Below are 26,327 nucleotides of genomic sequence, written 5' to 3' on the forward strand. Positions count from 1 at the left end.
ATTGGGCAAAGTGGGAAGGTAGAGTTGTCACTGCTAACAGTTATGGTCTACTCTCAAGGGGTGGAGATGTTCTAGAATGGGATAGTAGTGGGGTTATATAAAGCTGTTTACTGACTAAATAAAATCTGGCCACTACCATCACAAGTGCTAGCCATCATGTCTGTCTAAGTACCTGTTTTCTCCAAAACTATTTGCTTAAAAACTGTAAAATCATAAAATCATGAGAGTGGCACGTGGAGCTTTATGACCCAGATTGCAGTGCCACCAGCACCAGGAATGTGGGGGATGTTCCTCACACTAGTTTGAGGTAAATCAGGTTAACCTTTGGCTCAATTGAACCTTGCCCATTATGTAAACTTCTCTCACTCAACCATGAGGATTCAGTGGTCCTGTTGCCATCCAAAGTGTCAGAGGTCCCAGAGAAACGCCCTCGGTGGATCTGGCCTGGTCTTCCGGTGCCTTAGTCCAAGTTTTACTACTTTTCATTTTTTTCTCCATGCAGTTAACATCTATTAAGTCAAAGACACCTGTGCCCTCTCCCCCTTTCTACAACATCCCAATGAACAAAGAACGGGCAGCTTGAGAGTACCAAGCAAGGATGAGACGGCAGACCTACCATTTTAATCTGAGTGCTGTCGGTCAGCTGCTGCACAGTATAGGCGTCTTCTGTGTTGTACTGAAGCAGGATGGCCATCTGGAATGTGGACGCCTTCACGGCCCAGAGAAAAGAAAGGAGGAAATGTGAAACACAGCAAAGGTCTTCATAGGTACAACCTACTTTCACAAAATGCATTCTTCAGATACAAAAGAGGAGATGGAATACAAAATGTCACAAGGCCAGGAGACTGGACATTTTCCTTAAAGACACCTTTCAAACACTGAAAGGGCTTTCAGTTTTCTCCTGCGATGTATCCTCTACACAAGCATAAACATAAGAGCCTATCCACACTTGTGTAAACAGGCACCAGTTGTAGAGACATGAATTATGAGTTTAGTTTTTATGCACAGTAGTACCCCCTGGGTGGGGGATACATACCAGGTATATATTATGTGTGTGTTCAAGATGCCAGAGACCTCCATACCAGGTATAATGGTTACTTAATTATCTTATCAATGTAGAAGTAGAAAGGTTAAACTAATGAGCAGTTTGAGTCACCCATCTAAAGTTTAATGCTAAAAGAAATTATCATTACCAGGTCGCTACTGGGACCTTTTCAAGGTATGAACACACTGAGTACAGAAGTGAGTAGAAAGAACCTAGACTTTGAAAGAAAATTTGGCTCTGCAACACACAAGCCACAGTGCACTGTCAGTTAACTGGACCCCAGCTTTCATACACATGCAATTAGCCCATAGCTGTCATTATTAGGCACTCCGCACTGCTGAATGTGCTAGGGAGTCCTACCCCTGTGAGGCTGCAGAGAGCTGTGACTGGAACTAGAGAGTGAAGTGTTGCATGTCAGGCAATGGGCACTCTCTAAACCTATCAAAGACCACTTCCGTAGTGTAAGCAAACACTCCAAACTCAGAGGAGAAATCTGAGGTTCAAAGTAAGGAAGTGACTTGCACCTATAGCCAGCAACTAGGATTCTCTTCCCTGCCAATGACAAGCATGCTTTACTCCCTACACTGCTTTGTCAGCAGATGAACTCCATCCTACTGCGTGAGCTATCTAACTGGAGTTCTATAGGTTGTCTCTTCATCAATTAGTACTTAGGTGTTTTACCCCAAATAAAAAGATTTTACCTGCAAAGTGTATCTGTTTTTGAAGCAGTTAGTGACTAGTTCCCCTTTGGACAGTTGATACAACCATGTCAATTTTCTGCCACTGTGACGGCTGGCGTAGAAAGCTGTAAATCGCTGGTAACTGCGCTCCAACTAGACGAAAGAAGAGCACTGTGCAGCATCCATGGCTTACGTTCGATAGTCAGCATTTCTAAACAAATGTCCCTGCCCCAAGTTCTGAGAACAAAATCAGTGCTTACAGAGAAATGAACTACAAATGCTGGGGACTGTCTTGTGAGCACTGTTAGACTGCAGTTGTGTGGAACCAAAGCAGCTTTCTACTTTATGCCCAGTAGGTGCATCAAGAGTTCACTGAGACTCTCCACTTGATAGGAGTGAATCAACACTGTTTGCTGCAACAGAGTTAACCAGCCTTTCGCTATTCAACAAAGGCCCATTTCATATTCCCCACAAACACTGCACTGACTGATTACACAGCACTGCAGTCAGCACACTAATGTCAGCCAGCCCAGCCCCTTTTCCTCTCACCAGCTGAAAGAGATGAGAGAACAAAACCACCCTTACCTCTGACGGCAAGGCAAACGTGCAAGACTGCTGAAAGGGCCATGATCCGGAACTCAGGACCTGAATACTGAAGTCCACTGGGGGAGAGAACATATTTAATTACTCTACAAAGTTTAAAATTCTATTGTTTTACACACACACACACACACACACACACACACACACACACACACACACACACACAGGAGAGAGAGAGAGAGAGAGAGAGAGAGAGAGAGAGAGAAATAGTCAAAAAATTTAAAAATTCATTATAAGTCTAGTAGGCTACACATACACAGTGAGATGTCCTGTACCAAAAACTCAGACCAAAGGTTGAAGAACCAGCAACTGTTTTCCTCCAGGGCAATGGTTTTCCACTTTACTGTCAATACACAGTTCCTAAGCTGATCTGCCTTGATCAATATCATTTTTCCCCTTCTGGATATGAAGACCAGCAATGATTTAACAGATCCAAATACAAGAAAATACCTCCACTACAAATTGTGTACCATGTACAGATGTCAAGACAGACAGGAGAGACTCGAGGAACCTATGAATTAGGACACTTTCACCTTCACAGATAACTCAGATGTCCACTAACAACACAAGCTTAATGATGACAGAAGTTTTGATTTGGAAAGAATAAAATTTTCATCAAAAACAATGAGAGAAGAAAATAATCAGAAATGTATTCAAACTAAGGTTCAAAACACAAGACAAAAATAAGCCCATGTATCAGCCCAAGACGAGGGTCAGGAGCACATGACTGGTCCCAGCAAATGCTGCCATCATACCATCTGGGAGTTAGGAGGAGAGAGTACTTGGGAGAAATGCCTGCTTCTTACTCTTTCAAACTCTGACCCCATTTAGCACCCTCACTCCATAGTCTATCACTTCTCTCGTTCGCGACCAAGAGCCCAAACAGCCCTCCTATGAGCACTCGGTACTCACAGTCCAGTGGTTCTGAATTCGTCAGGTGCTTTTTGAACTGTTCATTTAGATCTTTGCTTACACCAATGTCTTGAAACATTCGCTGGAGTTTGGAAGTGTACTCAAAACCACAAGCTTGCTGAAATAAACCCAGGCAACTGTCTCATTAATTTGCATAGAAACATGAATGTATGTAATGCATATAAGGGAATTTTAGAGAAATCACAATATATCTTTGTCTTTAGTTCTCTGAAGCTACTACAACATTTAGTCATATCTTATAGCATAAATCTATACAGATTAAAATTGTACGGAATAAAGACCATTAAAAGTTGGAGGATTGGGTGATTTTCAATAGGCAGTAAACATACTGCAGCATTTAAAGCTACATTTTAAAGGTGTTCTAGCACTGCAATAGATTATGACTAGGAAATCATTTAGAGACAGGTGGAGTGACACACATCTGAAAGCCCCTTACTCAGCAGGCTGAGGTTAGCCTGGGCTGTCAAAGACCCTCAAACCATGCCCTTCCATAGCCCAAATAGTCTTCTTGTCCCTTAGTCTACCCCGAACTATTTTTCCAGAATGTGTCTGCTCAAGTTTAAACCTCTGGTGTGGAGGTGTTTGAAGATGGGTCCTTGTCAGTTCATGAGTGTAGGATGCCTCTTTAAGAGGATGTTCCCTGTGAGTAACAGGCCAAACGAAGTGGTTGACAGAGCCAGGAAAGCCTGCTTCAGAAACAAGATCTAAATTTTAGACGTCTGAGTCCCCAGAATGGAGAGTTCATTTCTGTGCCTATGTTTCCCAGCCCATGGTATTTTGTTTTGGAAGTAGCATTTTTACACAGGGCCAACAAGGCTGAGTGTGTGGGAGGCAGGTGAGGATGCCTAGCTACACAGAACAGAAGAGTCCAAAACAGGGTGGCAAAGGAAGGAAAGCACCAGAGGCCTGGCTGGGAAGCAGGGATCACACTGTAAGAAGCACGACAATAGTCTGAGGAAGCTGGGATTCTCCAGGAAAAGAATAGTACCTTTAATTTAGAGATCATGCTTGCTTCAGCATCGTCACTCGCACTGTTCTGATGTACCAGTCTCTTGGCAAGCATCTTTGCATAGAACTTCTGAAATACATCTTTGTCCTCGATGTACTTGAAGACCACCATCTGGCAAAGCCAGGGAAAGGACACCTTAGTGAAGCTAATTCACAAGCTGATTGTCTCTAGATACCACCAGAAGGCAAGGATTGCTTGGTTTTGGGTGGGCCTGTGTCCCAACATGGTACAAACTCACCCTGAAATGTTCACAATAAATATTGCCACCCACTGATTAAATCCCAGTTGACTGGACTAGACTTAGTAGCAAGAAGCAAAGTACTAAGGCTGGAGAGATGGCTCAGCGGATTAGGGTACTTGCTGTTCTTGCAGAGGATCTGAGTTCCATTCCTAGCACATGGTGGCTCACAACCATCTGTCACTCCAGATCCAGGAGATATAACACCCTTCTGACTTCCTCAGGTACAAGCACATGTGTAGTTCATATAAACACTCATATGCATATAATAAAATAAATTAATCTTTGAAAAATTAAAACAGAAAAAGCAAAGTACCAACATTAAAAGTAAAATTTAGGAGTAAAACCATAAATTCAAGATCAAAATACGTATAACTTTGCACATTTCAGGTCCCCTATAAAACAGCCTTACAAAGGGCAATGTGTGTGGTCATGAAGCAGCTTACCACTTGATTGAGGGTATCTTCTAGTTCTGCCTCTTCTGGGTTCTTAGAACTGAAATTTAAAAGGGCAAGGTGTTTACAAACAAGCAAGCAGATGTGTACACATACCACTCTGCCAAACTAGCAGAGTCATATGTAGCTTCAAGTATTAAATAATGAGTTCTCATATCAGCTGGCAAGGTAGGGGTGGCTGCTTTCCTTTCCTAAGGCAATCTGGCAGTCTCACATTGTACCCCATGTACAATGAAAGAGATTACAAAATAGTCACTAGAATATCTAAGATGAAAACTGATAGAAGATAATTATAATATTACAATAAAGTTTTCCTTTAAGACAGTCAGTTTAAATACCAGTAAATGAGCTTCATTCTTACAATTGCTCCCTACAATCTGTATAGTTTTACTTTGAAAAGATACAAAAGCATAAACTTCCTGTTTAATGACCTAATGATTAAAGATAATGAAAAGGTATGAGCCGTGGGTAAGGTATGTTTTCTTCTGTGGTCATATCTACAAAAATTACCTTTTTCTACGGATATATGTTAAACAAAGGTGAATTAAGGGTTTATTGGTTTTTTAAAGGATTTTGTAGAAGGATCCTGTATAAAGTGAACTGGTTTCCTTACCCTTAGACAAAGAACTACAGACCACTAAGGAATACAGACAGCAGGAGAAATAGTCTTCCTCAAGAACAGAACATCAATTGGTTATTTAATGCCAAATGGTCAGCCCTGAAATCATGTACACAGAAAGCAGTATTGTATAGACTGTGCAGGTTGTATTTATATATTTAGGACACATACAAACAGCAACAAAAGAGGCCATGAATTTGAAACTGGATGGCTGGGTATGTAACATAGGAAGAGGCTTGGAGGGAGAAAAACATAACATATTAACAATCTCAAACCCACAAACAAAATCCCAAACACAGTTGTGAGCCGCTGTTGTTTTGAGACATTCCAAGCTTCCCTCCAACTGATGGAAATCCTCTTACCTCAGACTGAGTGCTGGGATCACAGATGCGGACCAACAAATCCACTATGAAAAAGTGTTTCTTAAGAGAGTTGGCTCAGAAAATATAACCCTGTCCTATGTGGCAGGTAAGGTAGTGTCTCTCCTCATTGCTCAATGCCAACTAGACTCCACTTACCAACATGGCATGCTTCTTAAAGGAACATTCTGGAATGTCTCTACCACTCAGCTTTAACATCCTTGACTACCTGTATATAGACGATTATGGATACACAATCGTCTGTTCTGCATAAACTGAAGGCCTCCATATTAAGTCACTTAATCATCTACAACAGCCTGAGAAGCATTAAGTCTTAAGAGGCACCAACTTCTAAACTCCTTTTACCAAACCAGCAAGATGGCTCAGTGAAAGGTGCCTGACACCAACTAGATAGCCAGAGTTTACTGTATTTCACATGGTGGAAGGAGAATTGATTCCTGCAATTGTCCTCTGACCTCCACAGATGCACCAAGACACGCATAACCCCCAAAGTAAATAAATAAAACATAGTAAAAATATTAAAGTCCCTCTTCCTCCTTGGAAAGAATACGTAAGTGTATCTGACTAGAATAGATATCAGGCTAGTGGGTCAATAAACTGAAAAAAATAATAAAATATTCACGGTCCCACTGGCCTGAGAGGATGGGTTTCTAGCAAAGCTGAAAGAAACAGGTATCAAAAGGAATTAATTTTTCAAAAACAGATGGCAAGTGACCTTACCCAATTTTTCCCCACCATGTACAAAGCTGATAGCCCAACCCAATTCTCCAATAGATGGTGAGCTGTTTCAGTTTTGCTGCTGAGCTACGACCACAGTATGAGGATGCTGCATGGCCTATATTTTGTATAATTATTTTCCAGTTCACTGAAGATAATGACTTGTGAACTTAAAAAAAAAAGGGTGTGTGTGTACCTCTTGTTTGTACGAGCACCATACACACACAGTAACCTACGGAGGCCTAAAGAAGGCATCAGATTCCTTGGATCAGGAATTATGAATGTTTGTGAGCTACCCACTATGGATAGTAGGAAGTGAACCCAGGTCCTCTGTAGAACAGCAAGTGTCTGGCACTGAGAGTTAAACTGTCATTGTTCACATTGGCATTTGTGGGTATTCTCTTAGCCTTAGAGAGATTTTTAAAATATGCTGACACCAGAACCAGTAAAATTTGGGGGCCTGTGTTCCCTTCATAGCATTATGGTGATGTGGTCTGTGGGACACTGAGGCAAACCTTGAACATTTCTGAATCAGGAATGAAACTGTGACGGGGAGAAAAGCTAAGGGAACATAAGGAAGAGGAGGAAGCCATGCCTGATCATATCGCCTCTCTCTCTCAGTACAGCTAAGATTAGGAAGTGTCCAGTGAGCTATATGTGACTGGAAAATGAAGGGTATGTAGCACCAACAAATGACCAAATGAAAATAAAACTTTAAAATATTCACATGGCTAAATATGGTGGTGTGCTCTATATACCCAGTATGTGGAAGGCTGTGGGGAGGACTGCTGGGAGTTTTGAGGCTAGCCTGAGCTACACAACAACTCTGTCAAAAAGCAAAGTTTGTAGACCAACACATAATCCATATTGTAGTACTCATATTCAGTCTTCTACTACTGTTCAGAAAACCAGTGGGTTTCAACAATGTGGTGCAATACAAGTAACTGTAATGCAAATACTGATCCCTTATATTAAACTGAGGTTTAAATAGGGGTACTAGGAGAAATATAATACCAAGTCAGTACCTTTTCTTCAACAAGGAGTCACAGTACCGAGCAAGCAGCTCAGGGGATTTACTGGATGACTGGGCCATTTTGGTAACTGCATTGTTGTTTATGAAGCGACCACAAGCCTGTGTATATAAAGGACAGTTAGAGAAAAGATACCCTGTACATACATACTGAACAGGAGCACAGAGACACACTCACCTTATCAAGTGCAGCCACGAAGCCAGCATCGTTGTTGAATGCTGACATCACCAGGGCATTGTATTTTTTATGAACATCCAGCACTGTCTGCACATACATCTTGGGGTCCTTAGGTAGAGGAAAAGCCAAAAACAAACAAGAATTAAAAACATACATTTTATGCTGCTGTAAAACGTTCTACAAGTTTTAACTACATCTTCAAAGTTAATATGATCAGAAATACGTTTGGTTCCACCCTAAAACACACAGGACACTGGGTTTCTATGTAAAAACAAAATAATTCTTCAAACTAAAAATTAAATACCTTAAAAAACTTGAAAAGATTATGAAATTTGTTTTTTTCACATGAGAGGTCTGAACACAGATGGGGACGCACAATGACAACTGTGTGGCCAAGGTCAGGGACAAGCACTGGGGACTTGGGGTGTAGGCAACAGGGACTCCAGACAAAAGAAAATAGTGAAAGATGCTAAAAGGGACAATACTCGTAGAAGATACAGGAGATGGATGGGTGAGGAGGAATCAAACAATATCAATGGTCAAGTAGCAGTCACTATTTGCCAGCCAAGGACCCATAATGTGTGGCAGGCAATCATTTTTAACATCCATTTTACATGATTAAACTCAGTTACACTTCTTACTAAAGTGGCAGCTGAGCCAGGTAAGGACTCAGGTAGATGACTCCTGAGTCTGATATCTTCTCTTCAGCTTTCAGAATGGAAAAGATCCAGCCAATGGACACAGAGAGGCAGGAAGGCTCTTGACTAGCCCTTCATAAACCAGGAGCTTCAGGTGTACAGAAAGGAAATATTCTGGCAATGCCTCTAAATTTCTGATGTACAATTTAACTGTTGATATTTTTGAGACAGCCTTTCTATATACAGTGCAAGCTTACCATAAACTTGTGACCTTGTGGCTTCCCCTGCTGCCACCACTGTGTCCAGACCCCAGTTCCTGACACTGTCTTGCACAATTCAGGAATGAGAAAACAGAAACCCCTGAATACTAATTACTTTGTATTTTTGGTAAAGTTTGATTTTAATTAATAGGTAAACCCAAACCTTATGATACAATCATTTTCTTATGCTGCAGGTATGTCTTGTTAAAATATAGTAAATAGATGCAAATATTATGAAAATATATAGTATGATGATACAATTTCACTGAGATGGAAAGATGGTCTTTACCTGATACAATCAGATAATCTGGTCCCTGTCTCCTGACAACTACTCCTGCATGCTGCAGAGATGGCACCACTCTAAAGAAAGCATCCGAGAGCACCTACAAGTCAAGCATGTACCTTGCTTCATATGGGCTCTTCTTTGTTAAGCAATGCATCTTTTTTCCCTTTGCTTGACTTAATTTTGGTTTGTCACTAAAGCCCGTATTACTTTGACAGACTCAGGTTTTAAACTACTTTCTGAGCTCACATCAAATTACTGCACAACATTCATATTCTCTTCCCTTACAATTTCCATGGCCACTGGTTTTTACAAAGGGTCTACAGTGAGCATCCAACCACAAGAAAATGCAGTAACCACTATTGGACCGCCCGGCTTCCATAAGGAGGTTACCATTCTTGCAAAGAATCAACTGCATGTCAAATTTGAAGATTTGTTTATAAAGCCTGTTACTTTGGGGACTATGACTCACAGGATTCATACAAGGTATACTACACACACACACACACACACACACACACACACACACACACACACACACACACACAAATACATTCTGGTACTTATTTTATTTTACGATGACTCAAGCTTAGCAGTAGAGAGGTGATAAACTCCCATTTATTGAGAGGTTACTCCCTTGCCATGTGTTCCCAACTCTCACTGTGGCCCCTAAAGTGCTGACCTTAGCTTCACCTCCATGCACCTGCTCTCTTGCTCTTTGTAGTGATTTACAGATTGAGTCTTGGTTATCAGTATTGACTATATTTACTGTTCTGTGCTAGAAGAATTATAACTTTCTCTGGCTTTTTTAGTTTTTTAAATTTTCCCTCAGATTTAGGATTTGAAATCAAATTTCTCAGTAAATGTCCAGAAGGAATTCCCACGTATTAATGCAGAGCTTTGCAAAGAATAAGGTAGCCTTCGGATTAATTCTAGATTCCTCGTAATAGAGAAGATCCAGCAGAGTACGATTGAGAGGGTGGGATTGACAGGAACCAACAGAACAATGCACCATGATAACAAGCCCCAGGAAAGTGGATTTAGAAAGTTCATTATTACAGTGTGTATGTCTGACATGCTTAAGTATGGAGGAGAAGTGCCACAACACTAGTGTGGAGCTCAGACAATTTTCAGGGGTCAGTTCTTTCTTTCCACTGTGGGTCCTTTAGATCAAACTCATAGTTTTTTGTTCTTTGTTTTGAGGCAGGGTCTCATAGTCCAGGCTAGTCTCCTATGTACTATATAGTCAAGGATAGCCTTGGGTCTGATCTTCCTGTCTTGCCTCCTGAGTGGTAGTTACAAACATGCGCCACGATGCCTGGCTATGAGGAAAAAAAATTGAGGTTTAAAACAAAATGAACATAATAGTGATAAGTCTAGTCCACATCCATAACAGCACAAGAGGTTTTTGGTTTTTTGCATATAAGAAACACAGCTCCTCTCAGTTCCCAAGGTATCTCTCTCATTCAATGCCCGTAATTCAAAAAGCTGTTATGTCATCCATGACTGACACTTTTAACAACCTAAGCCAAAGTCCCACCAAACCTGCACAGCCTGACCTTCAGAAGACATAGGATTCCATACTTCCTAAGCCAAAAAATGATCAACTCCCCTCCCCTATCACTGTCATTTCATCTTATTTCAACAAAGCCTATTGCTATTCTTACAACCTCTTGTTAGATTCACTTTCTACATTTTAGCAATGTTTTGAATAAAAATCGAGTCTTGTTAAGTACATAGTCATTAATAATAATACCCTTAGCAGCTTTCCTTGTGTCCCTTGAGTAGCACTGACATAATTAATATGCTTCCAAGTTCTCCCAACATCTGATCAGCTCTCTCCATCTTTCCACCTCCCCTTTAATAAATCCTGTCTTATTTCTTAGACTGTGCTTATTCAGTCACTGAAGGGCTACACAGGATCCCTCTTTGGCTAGGAAAGTAACTGAAGCTAGCACTCAGCGTTGAAGTATAGCCTCTATACACACTGGTATACACACAGACATACATACTCCCAGTTCCAATGCACACACACAAGGAGACCAACACTGGTCTTCAAACAAAAGGGCCTGAGTCAGGCAGTAGGGCATATGCCCATAGTAGGAAGACCTGGTCAGCTGAGATAAGAGGAGGCCACCCTGGGCTGTATAGTAAGACGTAGACACAACGTCTGAGGATCCGCTGTGATCCTAAATTCTGACCCAATACTTTTTAAGAATACTATCAAAAGAGATAAACTGGGATTCTTTTGGCTTTTAAAGAAATATCTTACTCTTCATGTGTGTAAACTGGGCCACTAATAGATCTAAACAATGCTTTCGACCTAAGCCTAGAGCCACCTTGAAGAGCAAAGTTTGAACCTGCATTTTTTTTATTGGGTCAGGGGCTAATGAGAGCCAAATTGTTAAGCTTGTGTAATTGTTAACTTGTTAAACTTGTCATGAAACAGTTAACCATTGTCAACACAGCTACTACAGAATACATGGGTTCCTCCTGAACTCTGAACTTACTTCTGGATAATTTATTTGCCTTTTGGAAATTAGAGGAAAGAAATAAAAGTTTGCTCCCAAGAAGAAGCAAACACATCATACAATCTGGGGACAAAAGTGTGACTGTTATCCATAAGTACCTGGCCTTTTGAGTAACTTTGTCTCCATATAATTCTCTACCTCAACCTAAAGCCAAACTTTCAGAAACACACTCTAACCACAAACCATAAACGCAGACAAAGAGGCACACTCACTAAATGTTTAATCCTGAAATTCCTTTCTCTATCAGCCATCAAGTCACCCTATGTGTGTTCAGGATTATAAAAATCATTCATTCATCACTCACTGACTCACTGACTCACTGACTCACTCACTGACTCACTCACTCACTCACTGGTAAAGACAGGGTCTACAAGCCCCAACTGACTTTTCTTGTGACTCACTATATAGACTCACAGAGATCCACCTGCCTTGGCCTCCTGGGTGCTGGAATTAAAGGCAAGTGCTACCACACCTGGCTATAAAACTAACATTGATATTAAGGGGGGGGGGAGTAAACATAAGGTCCCATACACTAATAGCACAAATTTACATTTTTAATAGACCTTTTCTTCTCTGTCAGTCAGCAGAAACAAGATTGAATGTAGCTTAAAATGTGAAAAGCAAAGACAAACAACAGTGACTTAAGACATACTATCTATTCTCATGATTGCGATCTCTGCTCCTTTCTGCTCCAAACATTTATGTTTGGCTTAAGGTCTAGGTTTGATGTTTGTTTATTAGGATAGGGTCTTACTCTCTAACCTAGAACACACTAGGTAGCCCAGGATGGCCTTGAATTTATGGCCCATCTGACAAAGAATGAGCAGTGAGAGACACAGTCAGTGATTGGATTCTAACTAGCCTTGAACCAACAGGGAGTCACTTTAGTACTTGTCATTGTACAACACAGTTTACATCAGAATTTAATTAGATGTGACATAAAAACTGATTTGGGAATGAACTGTTTTCATAATGACTTCCCTTACAGAAGGAGTAAACTCTTCCTTTTGTTGGAAAAAAATGAGTATTCTGGATATAAAATGACAGTGGTCATGCTAGATTTAAAAGGTTATTGTATATTTTTCTGTTCTTGTGTGTGGTTTTGTTCCATAATAAGAAAAAGTTAAATTACTCTTGTTCTCCTAAGGTTACAAACCTACCATTCACAAATTTAGGATAAGCGGTGGCTCAGCAGTTAAGAATGTGTATGCTTCTTGCAGAAGACCAGAGTTCAGTTCTCAGCTCCCCAAGTTGGGTAACTCACAACAAATACTCTCTTCTAAGAGATATAACACCCTCTTCAGGCTCCTGTGGGCACTGCACCCATGAACACAAACCCACTTTTAACACAGTGAAAAAATATAAATAAACAAAGTAAAAAAAGCAAAACAAACAAACAAACAAACAAAACAACCAAAAAAGGGAGAAGAAGAGGAGGAGGAGGAGGAGGAGGGAGGAGGAGGAGGAGGAGGAGGAGGAGGAGGAGGAGGAGGAGGAGGCGGCGGCTAGAGAGATCACTCAGCAGTTAAGATCACTGGATACTCTTCCAGAGTATCAGGGTTCCGTCCTCAGCACCTATACAATGGCTCACAACCATTCAATAATTCCAGATCCAGGAACTCTGAGGTCCTCTCTATTCTAACCTCCTCAGACATACATGCATTCAGACAGAAACACTAAAATAAGACAAAAATAAAAAAGGAGATTATCAATACTGAAAAAGGTGCTGGAGAGAGCTGGGTATGGTGGTGCAAGCCTTTAAGGAGGCAGAAGCACACAGGTAAATGGATCTCTGTAAATTCAAGCATGGGTTATATAATGAAACCCTGTCTTAGAAGGGGTAACCGGGGATGGGGTGGGGGCACTAGAATAACGTAAGGACTTTGTGAACTTTCTACTTTCAAAATCCAAAACAAGTTCTCTGCATCAGTAAAATCATAACATAGATGCACTACACACACGTGCAGTTGGCATGTGAACATACTGGGCTCAATTGCTTTTCAATCAGGTCCTACTTACATTCAGAGCAGCTTCTCCACACTTCTCAATTGCCGCAAGACCCTGATTATGAATATGTGTCTCTAGTAGTTTTTTCAATTCTCCTAGGCCATCCTGAATTCTAGATACAAGATTATACATGCGGCCCAAATCTGAAAGAAAAAAAGGAGCAAATTTTATGCATGGAAACCAACTGTGCACACCTATTCTGTTCATTAAACTTGTATCAAGTGGAGAACACTGTGAAATAGGAAACCATCTTCTAGATCTGGTGTACTTTGCTAACAGCAACTACGGGTCAGGCTATTAAAACTTTCTCTTTTACCACAAGAATCTGCTAATGTACCATTGAGAAAAAGCACTGAATGCTTTCTACAATCTTCACGAGCTATTTATGCCCCCAAAAGGTACTAAAACATTTGCTTAAAAAAAAATTTATTAGGGTTGGGGATTTAGCTCAGCGGTAGAGTGCTTGCCTCGTAAGCGCAAGGCCCTGGGTTCGGTCCTCAGCTCCGAGAAAAAAAAAAAAAAAAAAAGAAAAGAAAAAAAAAATTAATACAGATACATATTTCAACTATAAGTCACAAAAGGATTCCTCAAATTATTCATTTCATGTGTGTTCAATTTATGATAAAGATGGAAAATCCTAAATCCCAAAACAATGTGACTCCACCACTAACAGTTCCCACTAGCACAGAGGAGCAAATAGGGTACTAAAAACAAAACCATCTTTTCTAAGATAGAGGGAGGAAACTCAAACACAAAACAAAAAATCTGCCCACCACTGGTAATACCAAAAGAAGAGTATAGAACCAATTATATTCACCTTCATTCTTGTCAGCATCCAACAAATTCTGAAACTCTGTGTGAAAAATTTCCAAGTGTTTTTCAATGAGGACCTGCTCACATTTCCGTGCTAGCTCATCTTGTGTGCTCTCATGGAGATAAACCTGAACTCTCCGCTGTTCCTCAAGCAGACGAGCTTCAGCCTGCAGAGAATTCAATCAAAGCAAACCAATGAATGGCTTTATTCACTTTTAAAGAACTAGTATGTGAATGACAAATTAAATTCACAAATATTCCAGCAAGAAAAGAGAAATAGGACTTTCTATTCTAGTAAATTTCTAGTAAAAAACTGCCAACATATTATAAAGTCACTAGTCTGTTCTACTCTTTCTGTAATACAGGCTCTGATCATTTAAGAGCCTTTAAGAACATTATCATAATTAAGAGTTCAAATGTCTTCATATCATTTTTCTTTGGGTAAATGGTATTTCACATCTTAGAAGCAATATCCCCTACCCCTGTGGGAGAAACCTACAGGTCTTCTTCAGCATGTGGTCACTACATTAAGAAGCTCTACTTGGGTCTGAAAGCTGTTTGAAGTCAAGGGTCATACCAATATAATCCTAGAAATGACCACTCAGAAATAATCAGCAATAAGGGAAAAAGAAAAAGAAAAAAAAGGAAGGACAGAAACACAGCAGCCTTCCCTTGTCAAGCACTAAGCACACACTGCTAAAGCCCACTTGGATACTGCGGAATCTCAACTTCTTACATTTCTTTCCAAAGAAGAGAGGCTAACAGACAATTTAACACAACAGGAACCCAAGTAAAAGACAATATATTTTAAAATCTGTCACCAGAAACATGTGAGGGTAGAGAGTCACTGAGGACTTCCTACGTTATCAGAACAAGGAAGAAATCGCAGTAAGTTTTGAATTATTCAAATGATTTGAATAAGAAAAGACAAAAGTTGTATTTTACTCTCATATACACTTTTTGGATTTAGTGTAATTGTAGATAAATCTGGAGAATTACTATTAGAACTGAATAAACATTCAACACCAAGAAAACTGACTAGGCAAAGCTTGGACCATCAAATATGATCATGGGTGGTTATTCAATCACAGGAAAGCAGCCAGAGCCACAACATACCCTCACACTTGGCAAAAAGCTATACATGCAAAGTAAACTTAAGCACAGTAAACTACGTATTAATTATAAAGTCCATATCCTAAAGAGAGAATGACTTCTAACAAACCAGTAAGTATATCCAAAAAGCTGGAATGAGGAACAGATAAGTTATAAAGAAACACAAAAAGTTTGAAGTTAGTAAATTTCTAGTAAAAAACTCAAAAAATCAAAATATGACCAAATAATTTATAGTACACTTGATAAATCAAATAATATCCACTAAAATATACCAAATCACTAATGTGTAAGTTCAAACAAAACAAGGTAGAACAAGCCCCCACACCCCAAAACAGTCCACAGCAATACTCCTGTCCAGTAAGCAGAAGCAGATACTGAGCTATCATTCTAAGTGTTTTAAGTCAATCTGTTCTTAGAAGAACATATCATCCTGGTCAGGAAAACAAAACTTACTTCTTCTCAGAAGAGAGGGTGGAAGGCTTTGATGTCCTTGTGAATTCTCTATGGGGACTCTGACCATAGTGAGTTTACAGAATTATCTTCAGGGGCCAAGTGGCAGAAAAGCAGCAGGTCCCTAGCTGGGAACTAATCTGTGACAGTAGGTATCTTTACCACTGCTGTCTTAAGTACTGATCATGAAACACCAGGACCATATTTAAATGACTAAGTACCCTAAAGTTCTTGAAAATGACCCTGATTAGCTCCATTAGAAACAATTATTGACAAAACAAAGAAAAACAACAGAACTGAAAGGCTGGTTAAGAAAAATTAGTAAGGGGCTGGGGATTTAGCTCAGCGGTAGAGCACTTGCCTAGCAAGCGCAAGGCCCTGAGTTCGGTACCCAGCTCCTAAAAAAAAAAAAAGAAAGAAAGAAAGAAAGAAAAGTAAATAAGGTATTTTCTTTCTTTTTTTTAATGTGAATGTTTTGACTACAAGTACAGGATGTGCATGAAGTACATGCAGAGACCAGAAGAGGATGCTGGATCTCTCAGAACTATGGTTACTTATGGCTGTGATCCATTATGTGGAAATCAAACCCAGGTCCTCTGCAAGAGCAATACCTACCCTTTTAACTGCTGAGCAATCTTTTTTCTTTTTCTTTTTCTTTTTTTTCCGGAGCTGGGAACCGAACCCAGGGCCTTGTGCTTGCTAGGCAAGTGCTCTACCACTGAGCTAAATCCCCAACCCCCTGAGCAATCTTTTAAGCTCATATTTTATTTTTAAATAATAAAATAATTAGAAATTTAAAATATTCAAACATTTATTTTTTGTTTTTTCTAAGTCAGACTAGTCTCAATCACGAGATTAATTTTAAAGTGTAAATATGGCTTGTAACTTTTCAGCCATCAAAGGCATCTATGGATGGACCAACCATTAGTAACTGTTTACACTAAAATACACCTACCTGATGACAGCAAACTGAACAGAGACCTCTAGGGACTGTAATATCTAGCCCAAATTGGCTATTGAAAGCACGATATTTCCTGAAAGCTAATCTTTACCTCAAAATTATTCCTGGGATGTTGTATTACTTAATTTTTTAAATATCAATGTAATTTTTCCTCAAGCTATTGAAATTGTCAACTTTTTTCTGGCAGTCCTATGCCTGCCCAGGCACAAGCTGGAGACTCTGAGGTATGCATGTGTAAGGTCAAAGTCCTCCATTATGTTTGCTTTGCTACACTTTTCTATAGAGCCTTTAATATAGATATTCAACGCATACATAATTTCAAATCTCCTTTTACATTATTTTAAAAGTAACGTTCACTAAAATATTATTATTCTCCTTTCACAGGTGAAGAAACTAAGGAACATAAAGGTTAAGGTCATTCTTTAATCTTGAAAACTGGTGACCCAGTTTGAGATACAAGGATATAAGATTACCTCTATACTGTTTATTTTGTAGACCCTGAATTATGGGTTTCCTGAACAAGATGAAAAGCTGTGTTTGGTAAGACTTCTAAGTGGGTCAGGACCAAACTTTTAATGCTTTTAGAGAATTTCCTGGAGTGTGAAGGAGAGGTTTGATTGCAAGCACCAACCCACCAGACACTGTTACTTTTGAAGTTGCCAAGCTTTAAAAAACAGACTTCCATGTTTAGAGTGTATATGCAGCACTATCCTAAAAGTTATTTTCCTCATGCTGAGGTACTACTACTACTACTCTTATCTGCTTTGGCAGCAGACATCACCACAGATCATAAAGTCGTCTACAAAGAGCAGGCTGGCACCATAGTGGTGTGCAATGTTGGGGAAGATTCTACTTTAAAGATATAGCTTAAGAAAAAAAAAATCATTACTGGGCTGGCAAAATGGCTCAGTAGTATTAAGGGTGCTTGCTGCTAAGCCTGATGACCTAAACTCGATCCCTGGTGCCTATATGGTAAAAAAAAAACAGTCTACGCATATGCTAACATGGCACACATACATTGTTCATGTACACACCCAGAGACACATTATATACACATTATATACACGTGCATATACAAAATAAAGTGCAAAAAAATTTAAAACTGAGTCAGTAAGAGGCCTGTTTATAAAAACTACAGTCATACTACAAAACTAAATAATGAGCAATACCAGGATTCAAAACAGATTATGTCTCAAATACCCTTAAGGAGCTGGTTAGGTTTCAGTCACATACAAAAAACAAAGATCTACTACAAAGAACCACCACTATATCACATATACTAGTTCTACTTCTGTGGAATTCTGAGATATCAGAAATGTGTAATTGAATTTTAATTTCAAACTTATAAGGCCCACTTATATTCACTGTATTAGCTCACCATACGAAGATGCACTGTGAACACCGCAAGCTAGGCATGGCTTTCTCTAAATATCAGAAGCAGAGTGGTTGTGCTTATATTGTCTTTCTTTCTTTTTTTTTTTTCTTTTCTTTTTTTTGGAGCTGGGGACCGAACCCAGGGCCTCTAGCAAGCGCTCTACCACTGAGCTAAATCCCCAACCCTATATTTTCTTTCTTTAAACACGGAAATGACTTGGCAGTCCATTTCCTGCCAAGAGAGGGCAAAGTAGGTATTAGATTGGTATGACCTAGACTCTTGAAAATTTAGTACATACAGGTGAGAGGGTCATCAAACTGTAGTCTGCTGGGAAATCCTGCTGCACCTGTTTCCGGCTTATTTCTACATTTCCATGACTGCTTTTGTTTTTTTAAAAGTACAGTTGAACAATGACAGAAGAGATCCTATATAGGCTGAGAAGCCTAAAGATTATTTACTGGCCAGTACTATATAGCAGAAAGCTTGTCAACTCCCGACATAGTCGTTCCTCAGACCCAATATCCAGAATACCTGAATTTCCCAAAAAGAGAGCAAAGATAACTCCTATTAGAAGTTCATGGAAGCACCGTGTAGTAAAGAGCAAGTTAGAATACATGGCTCTACCTTGGATATTCTCCTAAGTCAAATTTACATCCTCTCTCCTAATTTAATCTTGAAGGGCTAAACTATGACTCTTAGGGAATATTTTAGGAGAAAACCAGCAAAAACAAAAAAGTAGCAAATCTAGGAATATCTGTGTATTTTCTCACTGACATAAAATCCTGAGGTCCACACTTCAAGGGGAGACGATACAAAAACATGGAAGGCATGCAGCTACTATCAGGCATCTCCTTGTATATGCAGGGAACACTCACTAATGAGTCTCAATTTATAAAAGTTCTTCAGAGAGTTATAAGAGTGAAACCTGCTGACATGGTGTGACTGCAGTGCCAAGCCTGCCAAGTGAGGAACACTGCAATGCCAAGAACTCCCTGGAGGAGTGATGACTATTTAACTTATATCTACTTTATATTATGTTTAAGCTTACCTTTTTCATATATTCAGTAACTGGGTTCTGCTGTAAGAATTCAGTACTTTCTCTGGTATAAAATCTCTCTGTGTCAGCCAAAAATTGAGATTCAAAGGATTCTTTATACACTGTTAACGTAGGGCCCTTTGCAAATGCATCATCTTCATTCAGTCCCAATTCCACTAGAAATAAATAGGAGCTATATTTCAATTACCATATTTTTTGTTATATTTTACAGACAATACTTTAGTGTAGCAGTCAGTTTAAGTTACACTTAAAAGATCAATGTGAAATGGAGGGTTATAAGGTAACTATTATTTGCTAGTACTAAAGTATGCTTGTTTTAATAAAAGAAAAAATAAAAAGAATAAACTACAAGATGTATAGCAGCAAATCATCCTTAACCTGTGCCAGGGATACTTCAAAATTACAAGTTTACTTAGAGAAAGTTTACACTTCCAAAAGTGATATAAATATTGCTTGTAAACTTTCACAGAAATGCAAACACACCCAAGCTTCAACAAAGCATCACTTAATCAGTATCTCAATCTCAAGTTTTTCAAGCTGATATAGTTTCTGGTTATCATGTAGCTCAAAAGAACAATTATATATAAATAATTCCTCATGAAAACAGAGAAGGAAATACAATTCAATTTTTCCACAAAATTTCCTTAAAGTACAAAGATTAAATATTTTTTATGATTTATAAAATTACTTAAAAGTACCTTAAAAATGAATTAACATTCCTGATAATTTCTAATAAATATTTTAAATTAATATTAGAGCACTATCATAATTGTCATATGATACAAAAACTATTGAATAAAGGCAAATTATTTACCATAAGATTGTACAACTCCACTAATCAGTCTTGTATTGATGGTTTCGCCATTTCTTTCCTTCTCAATCAGTTTTAAAACAGCATTTGTTACCTTTAAGAACATACAAAAGGTATAAGGCAGATAATACAGCTCACAATGTATCTTATATATCCTTTAAACATTTAAAGTCACTAAATAATACAAGGTAATAAATATTTTAGGGGGATGAGTACATGCATGTCTATGCATGTGTATGCAAAGACTGAGGACAATTTCCAAACCTGTTTGCCAAGAGTAATTGACTGTGCCTTTAAGACAGTCGCCACTCAGTGCCATGGAGCTCATTCAGGAGGCAAGCTGGGACCTGGCCAGGAAGCACTAAGGATCTACTTGACCACACCTTTCCAGTGCTGGGTCACTAGTGGGCATCACTATACCTGCTTTCTTCCAATGGGTACAGGGGATCTACCCCATGTCCGCATGCTTGCATAGCAAGTGCTGTACAGACTAAGCCATATCCCCAGCCCAACAAATACTCTTGAGATAGTCAAAAAGCTTGAGAAGATAAAAATGGAAAGTTTTTTTTTAAGGAAACACACACATATCCCATAGTAGATACCTGTTTATTCAATGGCCTGAACAAACAATCTCTCCATGTCACCAACGCAAGCTGGATGAAAAAGGGGAAAAGATGTATTGAATATCCCTGAAACTTGTCACTGACAACAATCTGAATTCTTAATTTTACCAAAATCTTTAGATATCACAATGAAATCAAAGCTGCTCTTAATCACTTTGTATAGATGCTTACCTTCTTACATTTAACAACAAAGTTCAGAAAATTCTAAGGAGGACATTTGTATCAGCTTAAAAACCATCAATAGATTCAACCTATAAATTTATTCCCTGGATCCAACCAGTTTTGACCAGGAACACCTGATAAAAATAATTCTAGTCACTCCCTGGTCCCCAGCTCTGAAAAAAAAAAAAATGATTTTGTTCTAACTACTTTCTAAATTAGCAACCCCACCTTAGATAGACCTAGGCTGACTCTGGATGATTTGTCATTTCAAAGGAATAAAACCAAAGGGCAAAAGCAGTCAAAAGCTATAAAAGGCAAAACAAAGAAATCTCACAACAGGGTAACAGAAACAATTTTGCTGGTAGCACTTCAACATACAATGAAATCAGCTTATATCCTCTGGGTGATTTGGAAGCAAACCAACAACTTTCTCTAATTAAAGGGGGGGGGATTTAGAAAAGAGGGGTTTTTTTGTTTTTTTTTTTGTTTTTGTTTTTTTTTAAAGGAAAAGCTTTATCATCTGTCTTGACCTTAAACCACAAAGCAGTCACATTTGCTGGAGACTGGGCCATTAATAAAACCACAGATTCAAACTGTTAGACTGGGCTTTGATACAAGCTAGCAAATGACTTGAGCAGGGTCTTGAAGCAGCATACTTGAAACACGGATGGGAATACTATTTCTAGGCAAGGGTACTGACTGTCCTCTGTTAGAATTTATGGCTGCATACTGTATTTCAAACAGTGGCTACACTATTTGATAACTGAAAGTGTGGAGTTTGAAAATAGATTTTAAAAGTAATAAAAGTAGCTGACTCTTGTCTACTATTTACTGACTTATTTGAGCCAAGGTGTCATTATGTAGTGCTGGCTGGCCTGCGTCCTAAATGGTATAGGATGGCCTTGAACTCAGAGACACATCCCTGCCTGACTCCCTAGCACGGGGATTAAAGACTTGTGCCTCATGTCTTGATCAATCTTAAGAAACAAAAGTCTATTGGTACTTTTTACTCAACTTGTTTAAGTGTTGAACCAAGCACATGGAAAGTGAAAAAGCAGGAATTTAGGAGCTGTGATGCCACTGTAGAGATTACACATGCAACATCAGGTCAAGCAGCTGCCAAAAGGAAATCCACCACGCTGAGTCCCACTTTGCAAATTCTGACACAAGGGAAGCACATCAACCATGATGGGAAGAGTTCAAAACATGTTCAATGGAATAAACATGTAAAAACACCTGTTAAAACCATATAACTAACTGGGCGAGATAGTACACGCCTTGGGATCTAGCACTTGGGAGTCAGAGACAATTATCTCGGTTTGAAACTTCTCTACAAAGTGAAGTTCCAGGAACAGTGATACCTTGTTCCAAACAAACAAAAGCCAAAATAAAAACCTATGTGACTATACAGTACTATGAAGTACAACTGGGGTACAGAAACTGAGCTCTTTAAGTGCTAAAAGTCTTGAACCCAGCCTTGTTTTCCTCTAATTTTGTAAAAGCGAAGCAACGAAATATTGCTATTTTGACACATTAGAAACTGACATTTTAATAAAACTGACCCCAAAAGGTTTTATTTTAATTTGATACACACCCATGAGCAGACTAATGTTTTCAATTAATCCTCCCTCAACTTCTCTAGAATTGACTCTCCTTGACTCTGCTTACCTGGAGAAGTATTTCTGTTTGCTTATTTATTTAGTGTGTGTGAGCACGAATATATGTGTGCATGTATGGAGAACCCAGAGGACAACCTTTGCAGTTGTTCCTCAGGAGCCACCCACCTATTGGCCTGTACTTGTCAGAATGCTATGCTGGCTGGCCCATGAGCTCAGGTGTCTGCTTGTGTCTGCCTTCCCAGCACTATGATTACAAACATCAATATCAGACTTGTTTTTAACACAGGTTCTGGGAGACAAAATTAGGGTCTTGTGGTTTACAAAGCAAATATTTTATTGACTGAGCTATCATCCCAACTCTGTGGATTTTTGTTAATATGTATTTATTTATTTACTTACTTGCTTATTTATTTAGACAGGGTCTCACTTAGCCCAGGTTGGCTAAGAATGTGTTATACAGCAGAGAATGACTCAAACTTAAGATTCTCTTGCCTCTACAACCCAAGTACTGGGATTACAGGTATATGCACCATCATACCTAACATATACAAAACAGCAGACTGAACCCAGGACTTCATATACACTAGGCAAGCACTGTGTTAACTGAGCTACCTCATTGGCTCATCTCTAAAGTCTCTAAGTCTAGAAGGAGGTCTAAGACTCTGCAGCTCTATCATGTTCCCAGGTGACACTGATAATACACATTTAGAAGTCATACTTTTGAGAAACCAGAAAGCAAAAAAAAAAAAAAAAAAAAAACTTGAAGACTAACAAAAAAATTAATTCAAGGTCCCCTCTCAAATACAGAACTTCAGACCAAGAAAGTATATGAATGCCCAGTTAAGAGCTTAATCCTCAAATAAGGTAGGTACCTGATTTGCTAGCAACTGCCAACATCTAGGATTCTAGTGCTAAAACTCAAGCAGTTGTGTGCAAACATAATAATTGTTCAATTAATTAAAGGCACTTTAAAAGTAAACACAAACTATTTAACTGTGTTTATTCTACAGCTTCAATTTCCCATCTCTCTACTTTCTTGTCACAACATATTTAAAGGTTATTTATTCTTAAAAGAAAATCTTACCGAATAGATTTCATATATTCCTTTTCGTCCTTCATCACATTCGCGACGAACCCAATGTCTATTGAGGTAGGCACAGATTCCATTCAGCACTTTGCTGGAGAATCGGTAATCTTCCCACTGCTGAGTGTAGAACTTCAGCACACTCTCATCCATTAAATCTTCTCCATCCTAAAAACAAGTTCACTAAGACTTTAATGTGACTAGTTTGCCGCATAATCAAGATAAAACTTACTGAAAAAGCTACTGCATCAAAATGTAGAAGTACATGCAGTTACAGATGGGTCAAATGGTGTGTACAAAAACATGCTGATGGAAATTCCCATAAGAACATTAAAAGTCTTTCATTATCAAATTAAACGTTTCATGGGTTGAATAGGTATATGCACTCATAGAATGTACCCTAAGCTTTCAAAATGGAAATGTGCTTTTTCTTTCTTTCATGCTTTTTCTTTAGTACTTATGACTAAACTTATGGTCAAATGCTGGGCAACTGCTCTCCTTTTAATGTAAGACAGGGTCTCAATAAGCTGTTCCGGCTGGCCTTAAACTCAATTGTGCAGCCCAAGACCTCATGTTTTCTGAGGCTGGCCTTATACTCACAATGCAGCTGAGGAGGACCTTGAACTTCTGTTAAGATTACAGCCAGGGCTGGAATTCCAGGTGTGTACTTCTATGTCCTATGTTTTTTGGTTTTTTTTTTTTAGTTTCTAAGCAATTTCTTATTAAGGAATCTAGCTCAAAAGCCTTTCTGTCTGACATCATCCCAGCTTTTTACTTTAAATCAATCTATCCGATTAACAAATTATAATGAAAGTATATTCATTTTTTAAAAATATGAAATGTTTCACAAATTTGTAAGATTACAAAGCTATTCAAATTAATTTTGGTATTTGTTGTATTTTTATATCTATAACAATATAACATTTCTTCTTTAACAAAACCTCAGAAAGAAAACTGGAAGTTATCCAAATTATTCTTACTTTAATCTCAGTTTTTATTTGAACAAAATTAACTTGAAAAAAATTCTTAGATTATTAATGACATCTCCAAAGTGTGTCCTACCCTTTAAAAACACTACACTACTATTTTTTATAGGCACTATACTGAGTATAATAAAAAGTATACCTTCTTGTGCAGAGCCAAAGTCTAACAGACTTGGAGTTCTACAAGCTAGAACATTCAAGTGACCCAACCATCTATGTAACACCTGGTCACACCCAGACACAACCAAATGTTTTGTGTATTTAATAAAATGAATTTTAAAACAAACTGATCTATTTTAGATATAAAATACAAATATGTTGCTGATGGGAGACGCTACTAAAAACAGAACAGACTTGACTTTATTTACAAAGTGCTGTAAATTCAGAAGACAAGAGTCTGTAGCACTACCCATCACCTTTAAGAACATCAAACAGATACATTAGTTACAACTATGAGTTAATTATAGTCTGTTAGAATGATGTGTTTCCACTTAGCCTGTAAAATAATTAAGAAAAAAACACTTTTGTAGCATGCAGAAAATAATGTATAACATCTACTTAAACTTTAAAAGAATGAACTGTATACACATCAGAGATTCTGAGAACTTTCCCAGGTAGAAGTAGAAATACCTTTGCAGACTGAATATGCATCATGTACAACACCAGATGAGGAAGCTACCTGACCACCTGATGGCTGAGTGTAAAGCAACCCACTTCCTTTGTTACAGAGCAAACTACTAAAAGCCAAAGGCAGAAGCTAAGGTAAAAGATTCACCATTAGTGGTGGGTGGTGTACACCTTTAATCCCAACACTCAGGAGGCAGGCGGGTCTGAGTTCGAGGGCGGCCTGGTTTACAAATGAGTTCCAAGACAGCCAAGGCTACAGAGAAACCCTATTTTGAAAAAAAAAAAAAAAAAAAAAAAAAAAAAAAAACAGGGAAAGGGTCACCTTTGCCTAAGCAATGGTTTGAGCTAATAAGCTGCTTAACTCAGAGGATATGGGTAGTTGCAGCAATGCCTACCTAGTGTAAGCACAATGTCAATCTAAAGCAGTAAATACGACAGAGATGGAAGTCACAACAAATCACTGCATTTAAGAAAAAATAAACAAAACAGACATTTTTATATGCTTATAGCATGGAGACATCTTACCTTAAGAAGATTTGTCAAGTAATTCTTCAAAAACTCCTTCAATCGCTTGTATAACTCCAAGCCGACAAACTGAGCTCCCCCAGGAGTCTGCCCCTTTTTTGACTTGGAAGGAGGGACTCCAGCACCCCGGGCTTGGTTGGACTGATGCACACTAGTACAGTAGTTATAAACATGACTTGGAGAAAGTTAAGGAAAGTAACACATACCATAGATGTAACAGTGATTTACATGAACTTATTTCCTTATGTTTATATAACAATAGATTCCCAATAAAACCAGAGTGGAAAAGGATGCCCATCGCACTACAGGTAAAGTTAAAAGACAACAAGCCATTTATAAGGATGTCCACAGGCTTGAAAAGGCAGATGAACATTCTTGAAAGAGTGCCAAGAAAAACCCCAGATCTGTAAGATTGCCTAACATGACTGATTTTGTAGAAACATTCCTGAAAATTCCAACAGGTTAGAAAGGTTGCAAATGACAAGGAAAAAAGCAATTGCAATATTTGGTTTTGGAAA

General features: G+C 38.7%; 1 protein-coding gene across 5 annotated transcripts in view; it reads right to left on the reverse strand.

Moving 5' to 3' along the window:
* The window catches only part of Cul1 (cullin 1), a 68,305-nt gene that overhangs the window by 7,654 nt on the left and 34,324 nt on the right, over positions 1 to 26,327 (reverse strand). For all 5 annotated transcript variants that reach the window (XM_032906634.1, XM_032906633.1, XM_032906636.1 and 2 more), the window contains exons 3-17: positions 25,810 to 25,984; positions 23,675 to 23,842; positions 20,789 to 20,839; positions 20,190 to 20,280; positions 19,367 to 19,530; positions 14,424 to 14,586; positions 13,619 to 13,749; positions 7,888 to 7,995; positions 7,705 to 7,811; positions 4,955 to 5,003; positions 4,250 to 4,381; positions 3,241 to 3,358; positions 2,311 to 2,387; positions 1,747 to 1,878; positions 617 to 709 (exon numbers count right to left, since the gene is read on the reverse strand). In XM_032906634.1, coding sequence (XP_032762525.1) covers positions 617 to 709; positions 1,747 to 1,878; positions 2,311 to 2,387; positions 3,241 to 3,358; positions 4,250 to 4,381; positions 4,955 to 5,003; positions 7,705 to 7,811; positions 7,888 to 7,995; positions 13,619 to 13,749; positions 14,424 to 14,586; positions 19,367 to 19,530; positions 20,190 to 20,280; positions 20,789 to 20,839; positions 23,675 to 23,842; positions 25,810 to 25,984 — 1,759 coding nt within the window. The remainder of the gene's footprint in view (positions 1 to 616; positions 710 to 1,746; positions 1,879 to 2,310; positions 2,388 to 3,240; positions 3,359 to 4,249; positions 4,382 to 4,954; positions 5,004 to 7,704; positions 7,812 to 7,887; positions 7,996 to 13,618; positions 13,750 to 14,423; positions 14,587 to 19,366; positions 19,531 to 20,189; positions 20,281 to 20,788; positions 20,840 to 23,674; positions 23,843 to 25,809; positions 25,985 to 26,327) is intronic.

Source organism: Rattus rattus, chromosome 6, assembly GCF_011064425.1.
Source record: "Rattus rattus isolate New Zealand chromosome 6, Rrattus_CSIRO_v1, whole genome shotgun sequence".
Taxonomy (NCBI): Eukaryota; Metazoa; Chordata; class Mammalia; order Rodentia; family Muridae; genus Rattus; species Rattus rattus.